This window comes from Lampris incognitus, chromosome 4, assembly GCF_029633865.1.
Source record: "Lampris incognitus isolate fLamInc1 chromosome 4, fLamInc1.hap2, whole genome shotgun sequence".
Taxonomy (NCBI): Eukaryota; Metazoa; Chordata; class Actinopteri; order Lampriformes; family Lampridae; genus Lampris; species Lampris incognitus.
Genome location: NC_079214.1, coordinates 39,717,202 through 39,743,024, shown reverse-complemented (window position 1 = coordinate 39,743,024; position 25,823 = coordinate 39,717,202). Strand labels below are relative to the sequence as shown.

Here is a 25,823-nt window from a genome sequence, read left to right as displayed (position 1 = left end):
AAACAATTTTAGTGACATGAACATAGAGCACAATAAGTTTGGAGGCATACACTTAACCTTTTTTAATATTCATATATACAATTTTTAAAATATTTTCATATTTTGAATTAGTGGTGATTTCTATTCAGTATTTAGTACTTCATATTTATTGTGTAAATTGTTGATATAATGTGAAATTGAATGGAAAATATTAATGCTGTAGTTCCTTTTCTCGCTGTCCACCTTCCATTTGCTCTAATTCAACACTAGCTCTTCCCAAACTCCCCCTCTCTATTATAAATGCAAATAGACGTAAAATGGCTGCAATTATCTGTGTCTGAACCAATAAAACCAAAAGAATGAATTAACTGAGCTACCTATCATAAACCCACACAACAAGGGACGTCCTCCCTGTTGGCTCCCCGGTTGACACTTTTTTTTCCTTTTTTTTTTTACAAACTGTCACTGTGTGTGTGTGCTAATGGGCTCCTTTAACACTTCAACACTGGCCAACTTCACAGGTTCTGTGTTGACTCCAACGCTTCTTACTGCTGGTGGGTTAAAAAATTAATGTCCTACTTTACTTTGCCGTGTGCCATTTTTTCTTTTTTTAAAAATCTGGAACAAGATCAGACAAGACATTAACAGCAACTGTTGACTGGTAACATGGAGCAAGCTATTTCAGTTCCAGCAGCCCCACATCACAGAGAGAGAGAGAGAGAGTGAAAAAAAAAAGAGAGAGAGCTGATGATGATGAGAGAGATGGAGAGAGAGATGTTTGTCAACTCACATGGGATCTAGACTCTCGTGGTAGCAAAGAGCAGAAGGTCTGCCTGTTCCTGTTGTGGGCATCGATGTCCACAAAGATCACTGACCAGGAGCAACCCTACACATGAAAACACACACACACACACACACACACACACACACACACACACACACACACACACACACACACACACACACACACACACACACACACACAAAAGCTGGTTAAAACCTGGTCAAGGCTGAAGTTTTAATGCTTCCCATTTATATAAGCAGATACAGATACAAATAGACTTAAAGTGTATGTGTGTATCCTGGTGCACATATACACAAAACAACACATAAGAACTGAGCGCATATGCACGCACGCACACACACTCACACACCATACTCACACACACACACACACACACACACACACACACACACACACACACACACATGCGTGCATGCGCACACACACACACACCCAGCTGAGGAACAACCCAATAAGCACTTATAAAAAATGTAAAATAAAATAAAATAAAATAAAAACCTTAATAAGTACAATGACAAAAGACACAACTTTTAAATGGTCACGAATAACAAGATGTCATACCCCTGCAGATCAAAACACTGCAGCAACAACAATGGCAAAGCTGTTATACAACATTACATACACCCATTTCACAATGAGAATGCTTGCTTTTTCCTGTGTGGGAGGGCTTCAACAATAGCGTAGTTCAACCTCTTCAAAAGCCCCCACAATGCAAACCCTCAATCCACCAAAAATTGCATGTGTACCTAAACCCTGTAGCAGAGGCAGCGGGTTTCACACTTAGCTAATGGAACCAACCAATCGTTTTTGGTTCACAAGAGCCTGGATTTCTGTTGCAAGCCTGTTCATCAGCAACGCTTACGTACAGCTAACCAAGTCACTCCTCAACTTGCTAAGCAATTTCTAATGCAAGTCCAATACATTATGTATGAATATCGCCAGAGTCCATTTTTCCAAAACAGGTCTGGCCGGGGCTTTTAGTCAAATCAGCAAGCTTCCTGTACCCATTTGCATATTGCAGTGGATTGTGGGCCTCAGAGGTGAGCAGTTTTGACAAGTCAGTGAGGTGGCCCTGATGGGGACCAGTGTTGATAGTGTAGCAGTAGTTTTTTACGTCAAAAAAAATCTCAGTCAAGGCATATTGCCCAAGAGAGCGTTTGGCTTTAAAAGAGCTCTCGTATATTTCTCTTCATTTGGTGGGCTGACACTGTGTTTTTCATAAAACTAAACAGTCCAAATCATTGTTCACTTCTGCCAACCCTCCTCCCACTTTACCTTATCCCGAGTTGATATCCTTTCCCTGCACTGCCTGTCATCACAGTCACATCAATGCATACAAGCATAAGCCATCATATTCACCCTGCACACGCGCACGCACACACACACACACACACACACACACACACACACACACTTATCCTATGTATAGTTAATTGCTTTTCTTTTTCCCTCACTTTGACCTTACTATCATGTAAAACACATCACATTGCATTTATCTGAGTACAAAATGAGCTATATCAATAAAGTTTGATGAGCTGATGGACAAAAAGCCTAACCTAGTGACAGTCCTAAAACAGATTGATGTCACCTCAGATGTGGCTGTCCACTCTTAAGTAGAAAGCCCTGTCAAGTTAATGATGAGCTCAAAACATGAAGGACCTTCTCTTGGCAAGTTCGGTTTGTCTCTCTGATTGCCATTTATTACACAGGTTCAATATCTTATGATTGCAAAATGTGACAAGAGATCATTGAAAGCAGGTAATGAAACTGATGATGCCTGCTCATCTGGCACAGGGATCCAAATAAATCTAATTTGCGTCCGCAAGTGTCTGTTGGCAGTGTAAGATGTCATAGGAGGAGGAATGAGAAAATTGGGGAGAAAGGAAATTAGGTACTTGGGTTTTGTGGCTCGGTGGTGCAGTGCTTGCACTGCCTCCTCAGAGCAGGAATGTCCTGGGTTTGATTCCTGCCTGGGGCAGTGTTGGCATTGAGGGAGTTTGCATGTTCTCCCCATGCCTTTTGGTGTACAGTGGCTGTCTGTGTGTACCCTGCATGCTCTCCCTGTAATCACGTGGATTTCCTCCCACATCAAAAAGAATCCATATAAAAACATGTAGAATGCTCTACTGACTTGTCCCTGACCATGACATGGATATCCATCTGGAATTGGTCCCCGAGTACCCAAGGAAAGGGCTGCCGGCTTCTTCTGGCTGTCCCTGGAGGAAGGTCAGCCGAGGATGGGAAAATGCAGAGGTAACATTTCTTCAGCCACTATTCCCTGCATGTGTGTGTGTTCAGTCTGTCAGCTGTAAGACAAATAAAGACTCTTCTTCTTCTTTGCTGACAAAGTGCTGAGAGTCAGCTGGGAAATCAAGATTGATAGAGATCATTAATAATCAAGTGGATAGGCTCAGCACTGCCATCCCCACAGAGAGAGACATGATGTACTGAAACACACCAACACACACAAACACACACATGCAACACACACAAAACACACACAAAGAGCCCCAGACAACATGGTTCATAAAGCAGTGCCCTCTATAAACTGATTCCCTCAACAAGCAGAGCCCGTGGACAAAATCCATTTCCAGGAACATTTAAACCCATTATTTCACAACCCATTAGCAGAGAAACATAAACAGCGATGTAATGCACACTCAAGTTCTTTTTTTTAAATTTTATTTTCCTTTTCTTCAACAACATAACAGCTTTGTAATACACAGTGTGAAACACCAAAATACAAAAGTTTGCATGATGTCAATTTTTATACCCCCCAGAAAAACAGAAAGACAAACTGCACAGAACTAAAATGGGGGGAAAAAATTGAAAAGTAGAAATATCACATAAAACACAGTATCAGTAAAATAATAACAATAATAATAATAAATAAATAATAACTATATTCTTTCTTTAAACATATATAAACAAACAGCAAAATCAAAATGTAAACATAAGTACACATACATTCATACACAAAATTAGTCACGGTTGTCAAGATCCAATCTACATAGTAATTTTGGATTGATAGGAAGTTATGGAAGAGTACTCAGTTTAAGCGTTCACATATATGTGTATCAGAAATGGTTGCCATTTCTTATAAAATTTACCTGTAGTGCCATACAATGTATACTTTATTTTCTCCATGTGTAAAAACCTCATAAGTTCTCCAGCCTACTGACTGTGTGTGGGAGAGGCCTCCTGCTTCCATTTTATAAGTATAAGGTGTCTAGCAAGTAAGGAAGCAAAAGCAACAGCATTAGAGTAATGTCTGGGAAGGAGCATGTCCTCTGGTACTACTCCAAAAATTACAATCAAAGGGGCAGGGGTAAATTCGACTCCAAAAACCTCAGAAAATACATAAAATATAGATGTCCAATAATTATGAAGATTTGGACAAGTCCAAAAAAGTATGAATGAGGGATTTTGTTATTGTTTTACATCTGTTGCATAAGGGATCTGCCCCTGGATAAATCTTATCCAACTTTTACTTCGACAGATGAAGGCAGTGTAAGCCCTTGAGTTGTAGGAGCCCATGCCTAGCACAAATTGAGTAAGAATGCACTCTTTGAAGAATGGACTGTCAGTTGTGATCAGTTATTTCATATGATCTTCCCACTGGGATGTAATAGTGCAAAGAGAGGGGGAATGCAAAGTTGATAATATAGTATATATCATTTCGATTACTCCTCTGTTGTGCATGTTTATGTCGGAAATTCGAAGCTGTTTAAGCTGGTAAATTGGGAAACTTGGGATATCAGTTATCCATTAAATTTTGAATTTGTAAATAACGGAAGAAACGGATCTGTGGGATATTACATTTTTGAGTCAACTGAGCTAATGAGGGAAATATCATATCTATATATAAAGGTCCTTAAAACTATGTATACATTACTGTTCCAGATCTTAAAAGCAGAAGCTATCATAAAGGGCAGAAAAACATAATTAGAATAAATTGGTGCCTGAATTGACATTGAATGTAATCCAAACCTTTTCCTACACTGTACCCAGATTCCAAGAGAATGATATACCAAAGGATTACACTAGTAAGTATATAATTCTGATGGAGGAGCTGACCCAAGCAAAGCCGGTAGTGAGGTTTTACCACAGTATGACAATTCAATATAAGGCCATGCTGGTGTCTCTGTAGATAGAGCTCTCCATAGACACATAGATGGCGCATTGGCTGTTTTGGCCCATTGCTGCAATACATCAGCATCGCCACCATATTGGACTGGTAGTCCAGTAATATTAGGTCATTTTTTCGCCAAGGTCGGAAAAATTAGTAAAAAGCTGAAAAATGCTGGATGCAATCCTTTAACCATCCTCAAAAGCATACTAAAAGTCTCCTTGTATCCTCCTCGAGCTTTTCCTGTTATGACATCATGTTGTCATGAGTGACACTGATGTCGAAAATAGTGTTTGAGCTAAGAAATACAGTCCACACAAGTTCATCATTTACTTCTTTGCAGTGCCATCTCCATTGTTTGAAAAAAGAGACTGCTTCAAAATGAAACAAGCTATATCATGACATCAAATAGACGTCATGACATCATGACCCCATCGTGGTGTCATGATGTCATGTTGTAAATATGTCCTAATTCAGCTTCATGTTGTTTTTTCTTAATCTTTCACAGTATCAGGACGTTTTTTTTTTCATGTTTTTCAGGGTATGTCAAGAAGTGAAGATCCAGAACAGTAAACACTGTCCGCATTTGCATTCTGTTTGATAAAGAACTCTTAGCAGAGGAGGCAGTTACTGTGACTAGAGGACTGGATACCATTCGAAAAAGCAGCGCGCAGCGAGGGGATGGAATCACAGAGAGGTTGACTGGCCTTTCATCCACTGATGTGCACAAAATATGTCGTAAAAACTATACACATCAATCTAGTACTGTGTCCGTGCTTCATCCTTCTCCAAAAAAAAAAACCAAAACAAAAAACCCTCAGATCATCACTGCCACCATTTCACTTTAAACAACACTGCTTGTTTTGTGGTGATGACTGTGACATATCTGTGGAAACAAAAAAGCTGGAGGGCGTTGTAACTGGCAATTTATCCAAAATATAATTCAGGTTTATTTAATGAGTTCGGGCATCTGATTAAGATGCCTCCTGGGCGCCTTCCTTTGGAGGTTTACCAGGCATGACCAACTGGGAGGAGATCCCAGGGTAGACCCAGAATGCCTTGAGATCCACCAGGAGGAACTTCTGGAGATTTTCCACTTAGCATTGATTTGATGGCCATTTTAATTTCTTCTAAGGTCTTTTACTCTTCTAGTTGATCTTTAAAATGTGGGTCTAAAGTTGTAACTGGCAATTTATCCAAAATATTTCAGGTTTGTTTAATGAGTTTGGGCATCTGATTAGGATGCCTCCTGGGTGCCTTCCTTTGGAGGTTTACTGGGTATGGCCAACTGGGAGGAGATCCCAAGGTAGACCCAGAATGCCTTGGGATCCACCAGGAGGAACTGGAGGGCGTTGCTGGGGAGAGGGATGTCTGGAGTGCCCTACTTAGCTTGCTGCCACCGCAACCCTACCCGGGAGAAGTGGCTGAAGATGAATGAATGAATGAATGAATGAATAAAGACCAGCTGATCAGCTATATTATGACACTGCCTGTAGTGAGTGAGAGTTGAGTGAAAATGCTAAACAAATGCTGCTTTGTTTACGGTTTGTATATCAACAGTTCTGGGTCTTCTGGTTTCAAATTTTGAATGACGGATACAGACTACCGCCACCTGTTGGTATGGAGAGTTATTTCCTCTCACGCAGGTGCAGAACGTACATGCTACTTGGCTGTTGGCTGTAGCCTTTGCGATGTGTTTAAGTGCTAATTTTTGGCCCAGATGCAGGCGACATGAAGCAACGCAACAGTTGGCCTTTGTCACCGCTAGTTCTCTGATGTCGGTTTGGTGTGTCTGGGCCCTTAGTGACCTCTTCAGTCTAAACTGACTGCAGGTATCCCCACCCTTATAAACAATACAGTTGCATAACAACTGAAACCAACGATCAGTTTCATATGCAAATATGTATGACCATTAGTTAGAGTTTCAATGGCCATGTGTACTATTAACAGAAGATTTGGGAATGCTTGCAATCACAGCATTGTAAGATGGCAACAGATGTACACTTAGCACACCCCCCCACCCCCACCCCGTTCAGGGATGGTCATTCCCTCTTCACATAGACGGCCTCTTTGACTCCCCGTTCAAACCAGTGTTCCTCCCTATCAAGGATGTGCACATCATCATCCTTGAAAAAGTAGCCACTGGCCTGTAGATGGGTGTAGACTGTGGACTCCTGGCCTAATGCGTTAGCTCTTCTGTGTTGTGCCATCCTCTTGGCCAGTGTCTGTTCGGTTTCCCCGATGTACAAGTCACGGCAATCCTCCCGGCACTTAACAGCATACACTATATTGCTCTGTTTGTGCTGGGGGACCTGATACTTGGGGTGGACCAATTTCTGGCGCAGCGTGTTTTGGGGTTTGAAGCAACTAAGATGTGTTGTTTGGAAAATATGCATCTCAACTTTTCTGACACTCCCACCACATATGGAGTCACCACTGGTTTATGCTTAGGTAGCTGTTGTCCTTCTCTCTTTGATTGGCTGGTGCACTGTTTAGGCGTCTTCCCGGATTTGACAAATGCCCAGTTAAGAGAACTACACTTAACCAGGGCCTGTTTAGTGTGGGACTTCTCCCCTTCCCCGGCCACTGATGGACAGCGTCCTGATAATTCCTAGTTTGTGCTCCAGTGGATGATGAGAGTCAAAACTTAAGCACTGATCAGTACGTGCTGGTTTAAGGTAAACATCAAGAATCAATTATCTTCCATCACCAATTGCAATTTCACAGTCTAAGAAAGCTAAGCTGTAATTTTTCACATCCTCCCTGGTGAACACATAAATCCTCGGGGGTTTACTATTCCAAATAAATGCAGAAATATATCGGTCCAGTTGGTATATATTGAAATAAATGAGAATTTAGGTAAAGTATTCATTTTTACAACATTAATGTGTCCAATTAGTGATAACGGGAGACAGAAAATCTGTCTCAGTGCACTCAAGAAGGAAGGTAAAATTTTCCTCAAATAACTTTATATAAATGTGTAACCTTGATGCCCAAATAGGTCAGGTGATCCATCTATTGTTAAATTGAAAGGCTTTAAATGAAATCTCCCTGGCTTTAGAGTTTATAGCAAGTAGTTCGTTTTTGTGCATATTTAATTTATAACCTGAAATACTACCAAAGTTTTGAAAAATGGCAAATGCATGCGGAAGAGAAATTATAGGGTCAGAAATGTAGAGTGAAAGATTGTCAGCATATAACGACACTTTATGTTCTTGGCTTGCCCATTGGATTCCCTTGACCTCATCGTCTGTTAGCTTAATCGCTAATGGTTCAATAGATACTGCAAACAGGAGAGGAGAAAAGGGATATCCGTATCTGATTCCATGATGGAGTGGAAGATGGGGGGAGTGCGAAGTATTTGTTCTAACACCAGCCATGGGTGAACCGTATAGGAGTTTTATCCATGAAAAAAAAACAAAAAAAAAAACGAATTTGTTGAGGGTGTCACACAAGTACTCCCACTCCATACAGTTGAAAGCTATTTCAGCATCAAGCGATAAAGCAATATCAGGCAGTGGAGGTGATGGAGAATATATATATATATATATATATATATATATATAATACTAAAAAGCCTGTGTAAATTGAAGGAGCCATGCCTACTCTTCACGAATCCCACTTTATCTGAAGAAATCATGGAGGGCAAATATTGTTCTAGTCTATGGGTGTGCGTTTCAGACAATATTTTGAAATTCACATTTAAAAGGGATATTGGGCTGCATGAGGAACACTTTAATAGGTATTTATTTGGTTTCAAAAAAGTGAGATTGCTGCTTGTTCAAGTGTAGGGGGAAGACATTTTGAATTAAGGGACTCAATGTCATAATGTCCACTCATAAAATGTTCACTCAATGTCCACTCATAAAAGTGGAGATAAGCTTTCACTAAACGGTTTGAAAAATTTGACTTGAAAGCCATTCAGGCCTGGAGAATTTCCACTTAGCATTGATTTGATGGCCATTTTAATTTCTTCTAAGGTCTTTTGCTCTTCTAGATGATCTTTAAAATGTGGGTCTAAAGTTGTAACTGGCAATTTATCCAAAGTATAATTCAGGTTTGTTTAATGAGTCAGATTTATAAAGATTAGAATAGAAATATTGAAAACTCTCATTTATCTTGTTGAGATCCATGGTAATATGTCCCAAATTGGGTTTTGATTTCAGGGGTTATATGGGTAGATTCTAATTTATGTAGCTGGGGGGCTAAAATGTAAGCTGTTGTCTACCTGACATATTTCCCTTTACATGAACCTTTCAAGCCTTGCAAATTCTGAGCAAATACCACACTGTGTATGCATCCATAGAATCAGGGAAATTGTTGAGGAGTGGTCTAGTGCTGGATCCATAATAGTATTAATATCTCCCCCAAGTTTTAATTGGTGAGTATCAATATCAGGTCAAGAGTGAAAGATTTTTTTTGAACAAATTACTATCATCCCAATTGGGGGAATACACATTTGCTAAAATTTAAGGGGTGTTAAATAATGAGCCAATCACAACTACATAACAACCATTTGGGTCAGCTGTTGCATCAGAAACAATAAATGGAGTAGATTTGTGAATAAGGATTGTAGTACCCCTAGCTTTACTATTGAATTTTGAATGGAACATATTTCCGACCCATTTTTGGTCTATATTTTTCAGGAGTGTTTCTTGAAGAAATGTGGAGCAGTAGTAATAGTAGTAATCGTAGCAGTAGTAATCGTAGTAGTAGTAGTAGTAGTTTCTTTAAGAAATGTGATGTGTACTTTGAGGTGCAAAAGATGGGAGAATACATTATTACATTTGATTGGGTGGTTAAGTTCCCTAACATTCCAGCTGATAAAGTTAATATAGCAACCATTTATTTCTAAAGTTGAGGGTGTAGGTATCATCATTTAAATTCGTAGAAGGGGTGATATGAAGAATCATATTTATACATTTTTTGACACATTTGAATTAACCATGTAAGTACAGTCAACCTTAATATATTTAAACAAGACAAAATAAATAAAGATAAAAAACAAACACAAAAAGCAAAAACATCAACCCAGCCTCCCCATTATACTCAGTGTTACCCTCTAAAGAAAAAAACACAAGATTCCCAAAGCTTGCTAGCTTTTGCTGAGATCACAATACACACTCCTAATCTCAAACATTGTCCCTTTAACAAGTACACTACCGTTCAAAAGTTTGGGATCACCCAAACAATTTTGTGTTTTCCATGAAAAGTCACACTTATTCACCACCATATGTTGTGAAATGAATAGAAAATAGAGTCAAGACATTGACAAGGTTAGAAATAATGATTTGTATTTGAAATAAGATTTTTTTTACATCAAACTTTGCTTTCGTCAAAGAATCCTCCATTTGCAGCAATTACAGCATTGCAGACCTTTGGCATTCTAGCTGTTAATTTGTTGAGGTAATCTGGAGAAATTACAGCTTAGTACCGGTGTGTACTACTCCCTTCAGAGGACAGCACAAACAGGCTCTAACAGGTACTATTTAATGAAGATGCCAGTTGGGGACCTGTGAGGCATCTGTTTCTCAAACTAGAGACTCTAATGTACGTATCTTCTTGCTCAGTTGTGCAACGCGGCCTCCCACTTCTTTTTCTACTCTGGTTAGAGCCTGTTTGTGCTGTCCTCTGAAGGGAGTAGTACACACCGGTGTAGGAAATCTTCAATTTCTTAGCAATTTCTCGCATGGAATAGCCTTCATTTCTAAGAACAAGAATAGACTGTCGAGTTTCAGATGAAAGTTCTCTTTTTCTGGCCATTTTGAGCGTTTAATTGACCCCACAAATGTGATGCTCCAGAAACTCAATCTGCTCAAAGAAGTGCCCATCCAACCAATCCAACTTGTGGGAGCTGCTTCTGGAAGCGTGGGGTGCAATTTCTCCAGATTACCTCAACAAATTAACAGCTAGAATGCCAAAGGTCTGCAATGCTGTAATTGCTGCAAATGGAGGATTCTTTGACGAAAGCAAAGTTTGATGTAAAAAAAATCTTATTTCAAATACAAATCATTATTTCTAACCTTGTCAATGTCTTGACTCTATTTTCTATTCATTTCACAACATATGGTGGTGAATAAGTGTGACTTTTCATGGAAAACACAAAATTGTTTGGGTGATCCCAAACTTTTGAACGGTAGTGTAGGTTTTCTGAACTGTAATCCATATATTCAATCAATGACTCAATTCACCGATAAAGAGAGTCAACAGAAAAAAAAGGCAAATTTACTTTATAATGACCATCACATCATGCTAGAGAGCTCCCGTTTCTACCACAGCAACACCCCACATGGGCAGCCTATTTATAATTCAAGACGGTTGTGCAATGGTAACTTAAATATCAACTCACCCAGACCACCTGGGGAAAGAAGATGAGCGTACCCCACTGGGACCTGCCCTTTAACCCCATGGCCTCAGTTTGTTGTCAATGGAAATGCACCACTTGCCATGTAGAGGCTATAATGTCAGCCGAAAGGCTATGGAGCACTGTGCATACATGTACTTAGCACTAGGTGTCTGACTATTAGTGGTTCCAATTGTAACAAACAAAGCCCCTTTGTTTTCATACATGTTTAGTTGATGATTTTGTTTGTTTGTTTCTTTTTCTTTTCTTTTTTCTCTGACTTGCATGTTTTTTTGTTTTTTTTTGGTGTCCAGGGGAGGGGGGGTTGTGTGTTTTGATTTTTGTGTTCTGTGTGTGTATTTTTGGGAAAAATAAAAAAATCCTATAAATAAAGTAAAAAAACAAAAATAAAAACAAACTAGTTCCGTAGTTCCAGCCTATGTTGAAAGCTTTATAACTGTATTGACAGATGAATGAAATTTACGAAGCGACCAAATAGTTGGTTAGGCCTTTAAAGAGTTAAACAAAAATCTGTTGGGGATTGATTACATTAGTCAAGTTATTACACAGTATATTGTAACCTTTTTTTTCCCTTTAAACAGGACTGGTCGGATCTTGGTCATGATGAAGTCCTTCGCTGCCTGTGGGGTTTCGGACATTTTTATCTGCCCATTGAAGGAGACCCAGACACGAGCTAGATATAGAAGACCATACCTGACCCTCTATTCTTTCTGGAGAAGTCCTTTCACCTTATTGAATGTCGCTCTACTAAGTCAACACTATAATCTGGGAAGATGAGGCTCTGCTTTCCTTGAAACTCCAACCGTCCCTTCTGCCTGGCCACACGCTGCCTGGCCACACTCCTTCTCCTGGAAGTAGTGAACTCAAAGGATGAACGGCCACGGTTGGTCCCCCTAATGAGAAACCTGTGCCGCATCCTGATGAGCCATGTCCAGGATCATGGGCCCCTCCAAGCCATTAGGACCCCCAAGTATGTCGTGTACAAGTTTGGCAATGATTTGTGTAGGATTTCCCTTTTCCAGACCCTCAGGTACTCCTAAGATATGCAAGTTGCATCATCTTCCCCTATGTTCCAGATCACCAGTTTTCGCCAGTATCTTTTTTTTTTATAATCACTACTAAACTGCATACTGTGTCTCTGTCGCCTCCAAGAGGGAATCCAAATTATTCAGCCCTTCTTCGTGATCACACAGTTTTTCACAACATTCATCTAGGGCAATTTTAATCAGAGGGATGGGTCATTTGATCTCTTCTCATAGGCTGTTGTTTTCTTTTTGAATAACTTCTTTGACTATCTTTCTTAATGCCTGTAGCATGTTGGTGTCTACAGTGTTCTTGATAGTAGCCTCCAAGTTGCTACCTTGCATGGCTTTGAGAGGTTTGGGAGAAATTTTTTGTCAAAGTCTTTCCAAAAACTAAAATACTTTGTTGACTTTCAAAATAACATGATAAAAAAGTCACTTAATCAGACCATTTAAACTAATTATAACATAGCTATGTATAGAAGTTGGGACCTTGTGGTTTGCACGTCTACTCCCTGACAAACCTCTTCCGCCCTCCTTCACACTCAAGTTCTTCCAACAACATCACATAACAATTGGGGGGGGGGGGGGTGACAAAGGCAGAGAATTTTAGATCCACTGTTGCCTCAGAAAGACAAAGGGGGTAAAGACAATAATTGGAGATTTGGTAAGTGAGAGACTTCAACCTCCAATAAATAAGCAGGTATAATGAATGCCCCACATTTTCAGACTCTCCTCTATGTGGGCAGTAAAACAAAAGTATTTGCTAATGGATGTACCAAAGAAGACTGTTGGAGGCAGAGGGGAAGAAAAAAAACGGCCCCTGCAACCCCCCCCCCCCCCAATACAACAATAAAAAAACCCACATTATTCAAAGTCAGTGAATATATGAGCACTGCTCAGCGCAATACAAGCATATTTGACATAACTCTTGATGGTCGCACTCTGCCTTCTCTCCTCTGGAAAACAAAGTACAACAGCACTAATGATGTGGATGATTTCTAGTCATTTAGACAGCGACAGCTTGCTGTGAATTCAATCATTCTTCGCAGGAGGTGGTAGCATGGTGAAACCACTGAGGTATCGCTGATGTATGAAGATGTAATGGGCCTCTGCAGGTTTTCAAAACTGAAACTGGGTTGTCCATCTCTAATCTAGCCTTTATTCACATTTTGTCAGACATGTGCTGCACTGGTATGAGTGGAACATATGTGTGTGTGGGGGTGAATTATTTAAATACCTGGTTTCCAAAGAGGTTGAATCCATTGATGGCCTCCAAAGCTGCTTTGGCCATGCCCACAGAGCTGTGGGGATAAGAGAAGCTGAGAATTATTGCAACATAAACAATAGATTTAACCTCACTGACATTCATGCACATTTTACAGACTGATGTAAATCAAGGTGTTTTGTTGCACCAAAGCATCCATATAATGTGATTGAAAATGATGATAGGCACTGGTAATGTCTCTGTGTGTGTGCATGATGGGAATATGTAAAGGTGTTCAGAGACAAGAGGGGTTTGGATTTCAAACCGCTATCTGCAAGTGCTCAATACAGCTGAGGGTTTCTTGAATTGTGGCCTACTGAAGATAATGAATCGCTTTAAAAATCTTCTATTGAATTTCACACCGGCTGGCTACTGTGATTGCAACGCAGACAAAATTTGAGACAATTTCACTGTCACTTTGCTTCCCTTTCTCCCCTGCAAAGATCTCTCTGCAAAAAGCCAGAAGAGCGAGATGGAGAGAGAGAGAGAGAGAGAGAGAGAAGGGTTGGAGTTCTCCTGCCTTATAAGGGTACCAAGCACTGAAGGCTTGAAGAGAGAGAGAGCGAGAGCGAGAGCGAGAGAGAGAGAGAGAGAGAGAGAGAGAGAGAGAGAGAGAGAGAGAGAGAGAGAGAGAGAGAGAGAGAGAGAGAGAGAGTCAGCCATAACTCTCAGGAGTTCTGCTGACACATCAAAACGGGTTCAGTACCATTAGCAGAGGCTAAATCAATGCTAAAACTACATAGAACGACTGGCTAATTCAGCCTGGAAAAAAGCTCTGCAGAAACAGACCCCAAAAAGCACAAACTCTCTCTCTCTCGCAGAATGGCTAGCAGCAGCCAGTAGGTACAGCTACATGTTGGCTTTCAGAAAGGTTATTGATTTTCTGACCAAATTGCAGGGTGTTGAGATAGGGGGCTGTCAGCCTTAAAGACAGAGAGAGAGAGACAGACATACAGACAGAGAGCGAGAGACAGACAGACTGAGAAAGATGCCTGACAGGCTTGATGGGGCGAACTATGAAATTAGGAAAGAGGACCAAAACAGCAGTATGTTGCAATAGTTTTGTCGACAGCTCCAGAGAAAGATGTGTCAGATGAAAGGCTGTGGACTAAAATCATTGAAGGCCAACACCCAGTTACAGAATTTTATTTACTGGATGCATTTTTTTTCCAGCCACTGAGGATGCAAACCCAGCCACTGAGGATGCACAAGCCAGTGCATTCTTAGTGCCGGTCCCAAGCCCGGATAAATGGGGAGGGTTGCATTAGGAAGGGCATCCGGTGTAAAATCTTTGCCAAATCAAATATGCGGATCATAAATAAGATTTCCATATTGGATCGGTCGAGGCCCGGGTTACCAACGACCGCCACCGGTACTTTTAACCAGCAGGGTGCCGGTGGAAACTATGCTACTGTTGGGCAAAGGAGAGGGAGAGGGGGAATACATGTCCAGAGGCAGCGAGAGAGGAGGAAGGGTAGGAGTGTGGAGGTGAGAGTTGGAACTTTGAATGTTGGCACTATGACTGGTAAAGGGAGAGAGCTGGCTGATATGATGGAAAGAAGAAAAGTAGGTAGGCAGACTGTGTGTGCAAGAGACCAGGTGGAAGGGGAGTAAGACCAGGAGTATCCGAGGTGGGTTCAAACTTTTCTATCATGGTGCGAGTGCGGGGAGAAATGGGGTAGGGGTAATTCTGAAGGAAGACTATGTCAACAGTGTGCTGGAGGTGAAGAGCGTGTTGGACAGAGTGATGAGTATGAAGCTGGAAATCGAAGGTGTATGGATGAATGTTATCAGCACATATGCCCCGCAAGTTGGGTGTGAGATGGAAGAGAAAGAAGAATTCTGGAGTGAGTTGGATGACGTGGTGGAGAGTGTATCCAAGGAGGAGAGAGTGGCGATTGGAGCGAACAGAGGTGAAGAGGAGGTGATGGGTAGGTATGGTGTCAAGGAGAGAAATGTGGAAGGACAGATGGTGGTCAATTTTGCGAAAAGGATGGAAATGGCTGTGGTGAATACATATTTCAAGAAGAGGGAGGAACACAGGGTGACGTACAAGAGTGGAGGAAAGTGCACACAGGTGGACTATATCTTATGTAGAAGGTGCGATCTAAAAGGGATTGGAGATTGCAAGGTGGTGACAGGGGAGAACGCAGCTAGGCAGCATCGGATGGTGGTCTGTAGGATGACTTTGGAAATGGTGGGAGTTGAAGAAGGGAGACTGTTGTGTGGAGTTCAGGGAGGAATTAAGACAGGCACTGGGTGGTAGTGAAGAGTTGCCGTATGGATGGGCAACCTCTGCAGAAATAGTGAGGGAGACAGCTAGGAAGGTACTTGATGTGTCATCAGGACAGACAAAGAAAGACAAGGAGACTTGGTGGTGGAATGAGGAAGCACAACAAATTATACAGAGGAAGATGTTGGCAAAGAAGAAGTGAGATAGTCAGAGAGATGAAGAAAGTCGACTGGAGTACAAGGAGATGCAGCGTAAATCGAAGAGAGAGGTGGCAAAGACAAAGGAAAAGGCGTATAGTGAGTTGTATGAGAAGTTAGACACTAAGGAAGGAGAAAAGGACTTGCACATATTGGCTAAACAGAGGGACCGAGCTGGGAAGGATGTGTAGCAAGTTAGGGCGATCAAGGATAGAGATGGAAATGTGCTTACAAGTGAGGAGCGTGTGCTGAGAAGGTGGAAGGAATACTTTGAGGGGCTGATGAATGGAGAAAATGAAAGCGACAGAAGGTTGGATGATGTAGGGATAGTGAATCAGGAAGTGCAGTGGATTAGCAAGGAAGAAGTGAGGGAAGTTATGACGAGGATGAAGAGTGGAAAGGCAGTTGGTCCTGATGACATACCTGTGGAGGCATGGAGATGTTTAGGAGAGATGGCAGTGGGGGTTTTAACTAGATTGTTTAACACAATCTTGGAAAGTGAGAGGATACCCGAGGAGTGGAGAAGAAGAATCCTGGTACTGATTTTCAAGAACAAGGGTGATGTGCAGAACTGTAGCAACTACAGAGGTATAAAGTTGATCGGCCACATGGGAAAGAGTAATAGAAGCTAGGTTAGGAGGAGAGGTGACGATTAGCAAACAGCAGTATGGTTTCTTGCCACAAAAGAGCACCACAGATGCAACGCTTGCTTTGAGAATGTTGATGGAGAAGTATAGAGAAGGCCAGAAGGAGTTACATTGTGTCTTTGTAGATTTAGAGAAAGCATATGACAGGGTGCCGAGAAAGAAGGTGTGGTATTGTATGAGGAAGACAGGAGTTGCATAGAAGGATGTAGGAGTGGTGCAGGATATGTAGGAGGGAAGTGTGACAATGGTGAATAATGGTGCAATGGTAAGTAATGGTGCAAGGAGTGGAGGTGATGAAGGTATATGAGTTTAAATACTTGGGGTCAACTGTCCAAAGTAATGGGGGGTGCAGAAGAGAGGTGAAGAAGAGAGTGCAGGCAGGGTGGAGTGGGTGGAGAAGAGGGTCAGGAGTGATTTGTGACAGAAGGGTACCAGCAAGAGTTAAAGGACACCCACACCTTCCCCACCAGCAAACAATTAAAACATGGTTGAATCTGGGTTTAAATTGAAGTAGTTGGATCTATTGGTAAAGGTCTTTCACAATTACTACAAGCAGAAAAGGATGCTACCTGTTTCTGAATGTTACCTTTCTCCCAGAAAAAAAAGTCCTACCTGACAGTAACTATTACAATGAGCAACTACAAAGCTTTCATTATTTCTGGGTTAGTGATTGTCTTATGTACGTACACCAACAACAAAAGTATTAAAAAGGCAACAGTTAACATGTTATCCCCCCTGAATGATGCAGTTATCTCCTTTACTGAGATGAATGTGTAAAAAATATTATGTAAAATAGCAGAAAATGTAACTTGGGCAAACATTTTCAAATGGATGTAATGCATGGTGAGAAAGTTGCGCTTGTTTGGGAACTTTTTGGCCTGCAGGGGGAGCTGTGTTGGGCTGTGGCTGCAGAGAACATGCAAACTCCCCCAGTGCCAACACCACCCCACATGGGATTCGAACCCACGACCTTCTTGCTGTGAGGCAGCAGTGTAAGCACTGCACCACTGTATTTATCACTAAAGCAGGCATGGGTATAAATATGATACAATGGCAGGTAGATATTTCCAACAATTTATGTAACAGTTATGTAAATCAGAATCAGAATCACAATATGACTCAACCAGAGGCAACATAAACAGGGAAAACTTTACAGACCCACATACACTTTCACTGGTATACAGAATAGGGATGAGTTAAGAGCAACTGTCAATCAATTCATTGAAATGTACCAATACATTTTCACTACCAGCTGAACTAAAACTAAAGACATGTTTGTGTCTTGTGAGTGTGTGCGAGTGCGCATGCCTTTGTGTGTATGTGTGAGTTAATGTGCATGGGTATATGTGTATCTTGCCAGCCTCTTTGCAGACCTGGAGTGCAGCTCGGTGCTGCCATTGTTATACTTGCTGCCTCTCTCCCACATGCCAAAGTCGGGCACCCTGTAGGCCCTCTCCACACAGAAAACCAGGTTCTGGATGAAAGATACCTGCAATCAGAGCAAAATTTCACAAAGTAAAGCTATTGCTTATCCTAAGCCTTTATCCATTACACCTAGATATTTTTTCATCCAAATGTTAAAGAGTAACTAAGCACTCATTTGTAAACTCTCTCTGTCCACTTATATTTCAAAAACGGGGGGAAAAAGGGGTATACATAAAGAGGACAGTGACGGTGGTGGTGGTGTGTGGGTGTGTGTGTGTGTGTGTAGGTGGGGCGGGGGGGTAGTGTTGAAGTAGAACACCTTGTCCCAGCTTCTCATAAGTCTATACAAAAGAGTATATTTGGCTAATGCTGGCGTGTCTTCATTCTGTTCACCTCACATTTATTGGTCTTATGCTCTGAACTGCATATGTATCACTGATGTAATATGGTTCTCTGTTTCTTTAATGCCCTCATTTCACATACATAATTCAGAGGGGGTTGATTGTAATGTGCATTTTCCCCATGAGAAAGAAAAAAGCATAGATTTTCTCACTGTGTGATGTGGTCTCTTTATTGTCACATGTATAATGAGGGCAATCAGCTCTACCACCCTTGGGTGATACCAACATATTTTCAGCTCAAAAGACATAAAACAACAGTTTACTACCTCTTTAAGTGAATTTGGAGCAAACTTTTTAAAAAGCTGAAAAAGTTAAAATCTTAAAAACTGAAATGCAAAATACCTTGCATTTCAACCAGCCGTTTTTCAAAGTGATTAAACTATCTCCCTTTGCAAAGACTAAGGGACCAATTGGAGAAGAGTTGACATTTTAGTGCCAATTTACTTCCCACTCAAGACATTCGTCAAATTCCATTCCACCCCTTTTATTGAATGATCTCTTTATCAACAAGATTATTTTTTCCCCACCAAGCGACCATTAACATTTTTGTTATATTTAGGAGCTTCTTCCATATTTTGGCATTCCCATTAGGCTTTTCTTATTTACAATTTCAAATTCACATAAGTATTGCTAGAGGGGAAAACAAATACAGAACCGAGAGAGAGAGAGAGAGAGAGAGAGAGAGAGAGAGAGAGAGAGAGAGAGAGAGAGAGAGAGAGAGAGAGAGAGAGAGAGAGAGAGAGAGAGAGTTGTAGAACCCCCCCCACACACACACAGATCGGCCAATGTGGATTGTGACCTTCGATGCTGACCTGTAGTAAGTTTTGCAATTATCTCACTAATATTATAGGTTAGCAGAGTCAGTGAGAAATCTGATTCCTAATTAGTCCTCGAGATGAACCTTACCCCCGCGCAACATACAATGTACATGGGGCAGTGGAGCATGGTAGTTATTATCAATAGTTACATTTCTCAATCAACTACTCATGTCATAGCGCTCAAAGGATATATAAGTAACATACCCATTAATGACCAAATTCTAATTATCAACATATCAACCCTCCATGACAGGCATTGCAAAACTCATCAGCTTATATCTGAAGACATTATCTAAACACATAACATTAAAATATTGAGGCCTTTTTTTTCGATTATTTATTTATTTATTTATTTTTGTAATGTCTTTCATCTGGCCTCATGGGCTATGGAGAAGGGACTGTATCTGAGAGACAAGTCAAAATCAATCGCCCGGGAAAGTAAAGGGGACAGACATATAATGTTTGATGGCTTAGAGGCTTAATTGTGTGTGTGTGTGTGTGTGTGTGTGTGTCTGTGTGTGTGTGTGTGTGGGTACGCGTGTGAATGATTTGAGATTTAATCTAATATGACCATGCAGCAGACAGGGGGAAAGAGAAAGGGGACGACACACAAAGATGTGGAGATTAAAACAGAGAGAGAGAGAGACAGAGGTAGAGAGATATAGAGCTTGTGTTGTGTTTAAATAGGCCAGTGTGGTAAGGAGGGTGGACTGTTTAAAAATAGACAGGTAGGTGCTGGGTCTCCAAGTTGGGGTTTTATGAGGAAAGAGATTAACGAGGGGAGCTTTATAGTATCTTAATGGTATCTTAATGAATGTTACTGCCCACCGGCCAAAGGAGCCTCTCTGTCTCTCTGCCACTAACCCACTATCTTGGCCAAGTTCCCTTTCATTTACTTATTTATCTATTTATGGATTTACATATCTTTTTATTCCATAAGTTTACAGGTGCATGTGGAGAATTGTTTACTCGTATGTCACCACTCCCATGTAAAAGTCACACACACACACACACACACACTGGAGGGACACAGCATTTCATGCTGCATGTGAGTGAAAGAAATTCTTACAAGGAGGTTGATATAAAATCATATTTAGCGTTGAGGTCTCAGTCTTAGCAGCAGCTCGTTTTCCCTTCTGTAAAACGACTACGCTGCAGTTTCACAAGGCAACAGAAAGCCTCTGGTGGACTTCACAGACAGTAACAGCTGATAACCGACTAATAGCCAACGGCGGAATAATGGGTTTACTTGAAAAGCTGTATTTTACATAGCAGCGACAAATATGTATATTAAATGTCCTATTACCTCGTCAATGGTTCTGAGGCCCAATAACAAAGGGATATTGGAACACACACGGCTTTAATGCCTTTTAATGTACATTATGCAATCCAATTAGTAGAGTTTAAACATGCAAATTGAGAAAAGTGCCATGCAAGCAGGGGTGCCCTCATTAAAAAAAAAAATCTACACTGGAGGTTTGTTTGCTGTTTGGAGTAAGGGATGGGAAAAATATGTTATTAGGGAGAGTTCTCTGTAAACAGTGTGAGTTCTGTAATTGGTTAGTGGCATAATGTGTTACAATGTCCTTATTATATTGAAGATAAGCTGAAGCTCGTAAACAAAAAGGGTTTATTTTACCGCCGGCACAAATTTCACCCCTCCACAACTGTAAGTACAGCCAAGAATGAGCAGACTATAAAAACTAACCAATATATTTAATGAAGTTCAAATGGCTCCTTAGGGCTCAATGATGAAAAAAGGAAAGTGTATAAACTTAACAGCCGCATTGCCTTGTTCTTTTATTACATCCGATACATAAAAGCACCAGGGAAAAGGAAAGACTTGACAAATTAATAAAATTTGAGAGGAACCCTTGGAGGGAACCCTAGCTAGCTCAGTTTTGCAGTATACGGATCCATTCAGCCAGCCTCAGCAGCCGTCTTCGCACCCGCATTTGTCAATTAGATCTCAGACAAGACCTGCGGGACAGTCAGTTGGTATATATTTTTTTATTCATATACAAGTTATATATTCAGATATATTCATTTATTCAACTGCTTTTTTATATGATTTTATAGCATTCCTGTATTATCTTTTTTTTTTTTAAATGTTTGGCTTTCCCCTCCTTTTCCTCCCCAATTGTACTTGGCACCCCAGTCTACCGAGCCGTCCCGGTCACTGCTCCACCCCCTCTGGCTATCCAGGGAGGACTACAGACTACCACATGCTTAATTCGATACATATGGAGTCGCCAGCCGCTTCTTTTCACCTGACAGTGAGGAGTTTCACCAGGGGGACGTAGCGCGTGGGAGGATCATGCTATTCCCCCCCAGTTCCCCCTCCCCCCCAAACAGGTGCCCCAAACTGACATGAGGAGGCGCTAGTGCAGCAACTAGAACACATACCCACATATGGCTTCCTGCCTGCAGGCATTGCCAATTGTGTCTGTAGGGACTCCCGACCAGGCCGGAAGTAACACAGGGATTCGAACCGGCGAGCCCCATGTTGGTAGGCAACGGAAGCATTGTGTTTTTGAGGGAGTACTAAAATGTACAAAAGAATCAGCCGAATCCTTACAGACTCTGTGTGTTGAGGAGAAAAAAAAAGGGGGACTTCAAAATTAGCTCTCATCAGTAGGATCTCAAGTTTGGCTGGACTGCGTTCAAAAAGAATTAAGGGTGACATGCACATGTTACACAAACAAGAATTTACCGTTTTAAGACATGTGCCCTCATTGATCAGAAAGGTATGTAATGAACAGCTTTTCAAGAGTACTGCGAAACTGTAATTAACTGAGATGGCATAAGGCTCAACAGTACTTCGACTGTATTTAGGCCTAATGGATGTTACCTCGTCAGTGTTGTAAATGATCTGTAGACCAGAGCAGATCATCTCCACCAAGTACAGTAGGAAGAGAGACACTGCATCAATCTGGACAGGGAAGAAATGCAGTTTTAGTGTTCAGTTGGAATGATGACCTGCATATATAGGGCTCTTAATGGCACATAGTTGAACACTACTGGAATTGGACGACCTTAATAGTAGACTTACCTGAAATTAATTATTGTAAAATTAACGCAATGCAAAGAGAAACTGGCATTCCTGTTCTACCATCATAACAAGCAGATAATAAATAAAGAGACAAAACTATACTAAGACAATGACAGAGTATTTCCTACCTATCATGTACACACTGTATAATAATTTCAAAAACATGTTTCTGAAAGAACTCTGAGAGAAGACAATAAATTAGATTCACAAACTATCAGAGAGATGGATTGTCTGAATCATTTATCCATTAATTGGTCAGTTTCGTGGTTCATTTGTTTCTCCAATCAGTCCTTAATGCGGTTATATTTTTAGACTCATTCCACTGATGGCCCACCTGTAGGTGGCTGTAGTCATTGTAGGAGTGCACCTCATCGCCTGTGTCCACATTGAACATCGAGTGCAGACACTTGGAGGGGCTGGGGTCCTGCTTAAACTGCTCCACCTGGGAGGAAAACAAAAGAGATAGAGGTCGAACGTGAAGGACAGAGTGAGGGGAAAAAAGATAAAGACAGAGAAAGATATGCAGGAGGGATGAGGGGAATAGGGAAAGAGAAAGTGAGGCAGAGGTGTTGGAGATTTAGAGGAAGGGGAGTAATATATCGAGAGAGACGGACAGACAGAGAGGCAGAGTGAGAAAGAGAAGGAGGACTGGAATGAGACCGGTGAGTCAGAACATTAAACATGTATATTCTACTCACTGGCCTCCTAATCTATTGGCCTGGTTGCTTGTCACACAGGAATGAGGGCTATGGGAAGAAATGCAGCATTCAAAAAAGCAGGAGGGGAAAAAAAAGGCATGAACACACTCATTCACATACAACACACATCCAAGAGAATACAGTGATATTCATGTGCATACACTTAAAGTCTAAAGAGAGCAAGTGCAGAATGCCTTTCTGTTTATCTCTCAAAACCTATGGCCTGTTCATAAACGAGGCTTTGTGCCGTCCCCAAAAATCCAGACTGAATTAGACTGAATTAAGTTAAAGAGTCTCCATGTGTGCTTTATTCTGTGTGGAATAATAAAATACACTGTAATCTAGCCATCATTTGGTATGTAACACATGACGCTGTGGGACCAATCAGCTGGAGCTTAGACAGATACTGTATAGTTAAGCAATCTTCCATTGCTCTGAAACAGACAAGGTTCAGATATAGAGGACACACACACACACACACCCTAAACCCCATATTAGTACTGACATGCAATACTGCTGCACAGTTTGACTGTGAACCAAATCACTGCTGGTCCCCTGGCTCTGCCATGCAGTTAAAAATAATTGGTCCCTTGTCTCATTTCCCATTTTCATCCCATTTGTTTCTATTGTCTTTACTTTGCTATCCAACTGTTTTCTCTCTGCTTTCCCCAATCCCCTGCCATTCACCTGGATGTCCATCCCTTATTTGCTGATACACCATTTCATGTCTCCCCTTGTTCTCTTGCACTCTCTCTTCTATCTTTACCCTTCTTCTTGCTCTCTTTCTGCATAAATTCACTCGCTCTCTTCCTCCTTGTCAGGTCCCGTTGGAGACCCACCATCTTAGTTATACTGTACTCTGTTGTACTTCCAATTGTACTATTGCAAGTGCATGTGCTGCAGAGGAGAAATTGAAAAGAGAGAGAGAGATAAAGATAGAGAGAGAGTTTGTTCTGGCAGCAGCTAACAATAGATGTTGCTGTTTACATTTTAAGCCTACTTTGGCTGAAAGGCTGCTCTAAATCTGGTTTTACACAAGGGATATTTTGAGATCTTCCTTATTGTTTCAAGTAGTGCAATGCAATATTAAGGTTTGAACTAGCCTAAGACTGCCATGCTCCAATTCCTGCTGTGGTTTTCATATTAGGGATCTGCCTTTATGTATTTATCCTGCATCTATCAAATATTAACACTACCTTTGATTCTTTCTTTAATATTCAACAGAAGTAGATGTCTGGTCTAGTACTCAAGTCAAGTCAGGTCAACGTTATTTGTGTAGCCCAAAATCATAAATTACAAATTTGCCTCAGGGGCTTTTAAAGCAATACAACATTCTGTCCTTAGACCCTCGCATCAGATAGTCAAACTATTTCTTTTTTTCTTTTTTTAAAATTTTCTCCCGTTTTTCTTCCAATTATACCCGGCCGATAACCCCACTCTTCTGAGCCGTCCTGGTCTCTGCTCCACTCCCTCTGTCGATTCGGGGAGGGCTGCAGACTACCACATGCCTCCTCTGATACATGTGGAGTCACCAGCTTCTTCTTTTTACCTGACAGTGAAGAGGTTCACTAGGGGGACGTAGCACATGGGATGATTACGCTATTCTCCCCAGTTCCCCCTCCCCCCGGAACAGACGCCCCAAATGACCAAAGGAGGTGCTAGTGCAGCGACCAGGACACATACACATATCCGGCATCCCACCCGCACACACGGCCAATTGTTTCTGTAGGGACACCTGACCAAGCCGGAAGTAAGACGGGGATTCGAACCAACCGTGTAAACGATTCCTTTTTTTTGCTTTACTTTTGGGTGCAGAGTAAAAAAAATAAACAAATTTTGTTTTATTTCTTCTCGATGAGGGGATCAAATTGCAACATTAAAAAAATCCGTCAAAGATTAAGGAAGATTGATTCTAACAGAGAGTGAAAGAATGGGAAATGAGATACAAAATGATAGGATAATAGCAACAATAGATGTTTCTCACAAAAAATTACAAAAAAAATGGAAAGAAAAGACAGCATGAAAAAGACTCCATCACAACGATAAAAAGATAAGTTTTTGGACTAACTAAAAAGAATGATACCCTTTTTTTTCTAAGCACAACAAAAGCAAATGCTAAGGGAAATCTGTCTCAGCAGCATCTCTCAATTCCTGTTTCTTTTATTCTGGACTATCATGAGAGGGTTTAATGCACACAGTCAGTCAATCATTACCAGACGAGCCAATACTCATCGCTTCACTTTCACAATTCCACTTCAACAAAACTCAAGAAAAGCTCGATAACGACTCACATTTTGATGCACTGGAAAATTCCATGGTTCCTTTACACCAAATTAATATCATTTGCAAAGAGTGTGGCCGATGGGTGCTCGGTTTGCTCGGTGTTATTTGCCCGGTAGTGGCCCTGTGTCAAGCTTCCATTAAAAACACCATGTTCCCTGCAAGCGGCAGAGACTGGGCCATAATGAGAACTGCTCTGTGTAATTAATTGTGTAAATGCTTTCTTGTAATTAAGACACAGAGAAGCCATCCCTTAAATTAGGTTGTCAAGGTCAAGACGAGATGAAACAAAACAGTTTACAAAGGCAGAAACTGTATACAACAATTGGTATCCCGGTCTGTGTGGTGTTATGAGATGTTAGACCTGAGGTTAAAAAAGAAACAGCATAAATGTGTGTCCACGTTGGGTCCACTGCATGACAATTTTAGCTTTTGTTTTGCCATTCATAATCTCCACGTAAGGGTTTCCATTAAAAACAGAATAATAAATTGTTTTAAAGGGGAGA

At 41.1% G+C, this 25,823-nt stretch overlaps 1 protein-coding gene across 2 annotated transcripts in view; it reads right to left on the bottom strand.

The window, feature by feature from the left end:
- phkb (phosphorylase kinase, beta) overlaps positions 1 to 25,823 on the bottom strand; it is a 164,156-nt gene that overhangs the window by 114,090 nt on the left and 24,243 nt on the right. For both annotated transcript variants that reach the window (XM_056278286.1, XM_056278287.1), the window contains 5 exons: positions 22,674 to 22,781; positions 22,139 to 22,219; positions 18,017 to 18,132; positions 13,540 to 13,603; positions 770 to 865 (listed from right to left, as the gene is read on the bottom strand). In XM_056278286.1, the coding sequence (XP_056134261.1) occupies positions 770 to 865; positions 13,540 to 13,603; positions 18,017 to 18,132; positions 22,139 to 22,219; positions 22,674 to 22,781 (465 nt within the window). The remainder of the gene's footprint in view (positions 1 to 769; positions 866 to 13,539; positions 13,604 to 18,016; positions 18,133 to 22,138; positions 22,220 to 22,673; positions 22,782 to 25,823) is intronic.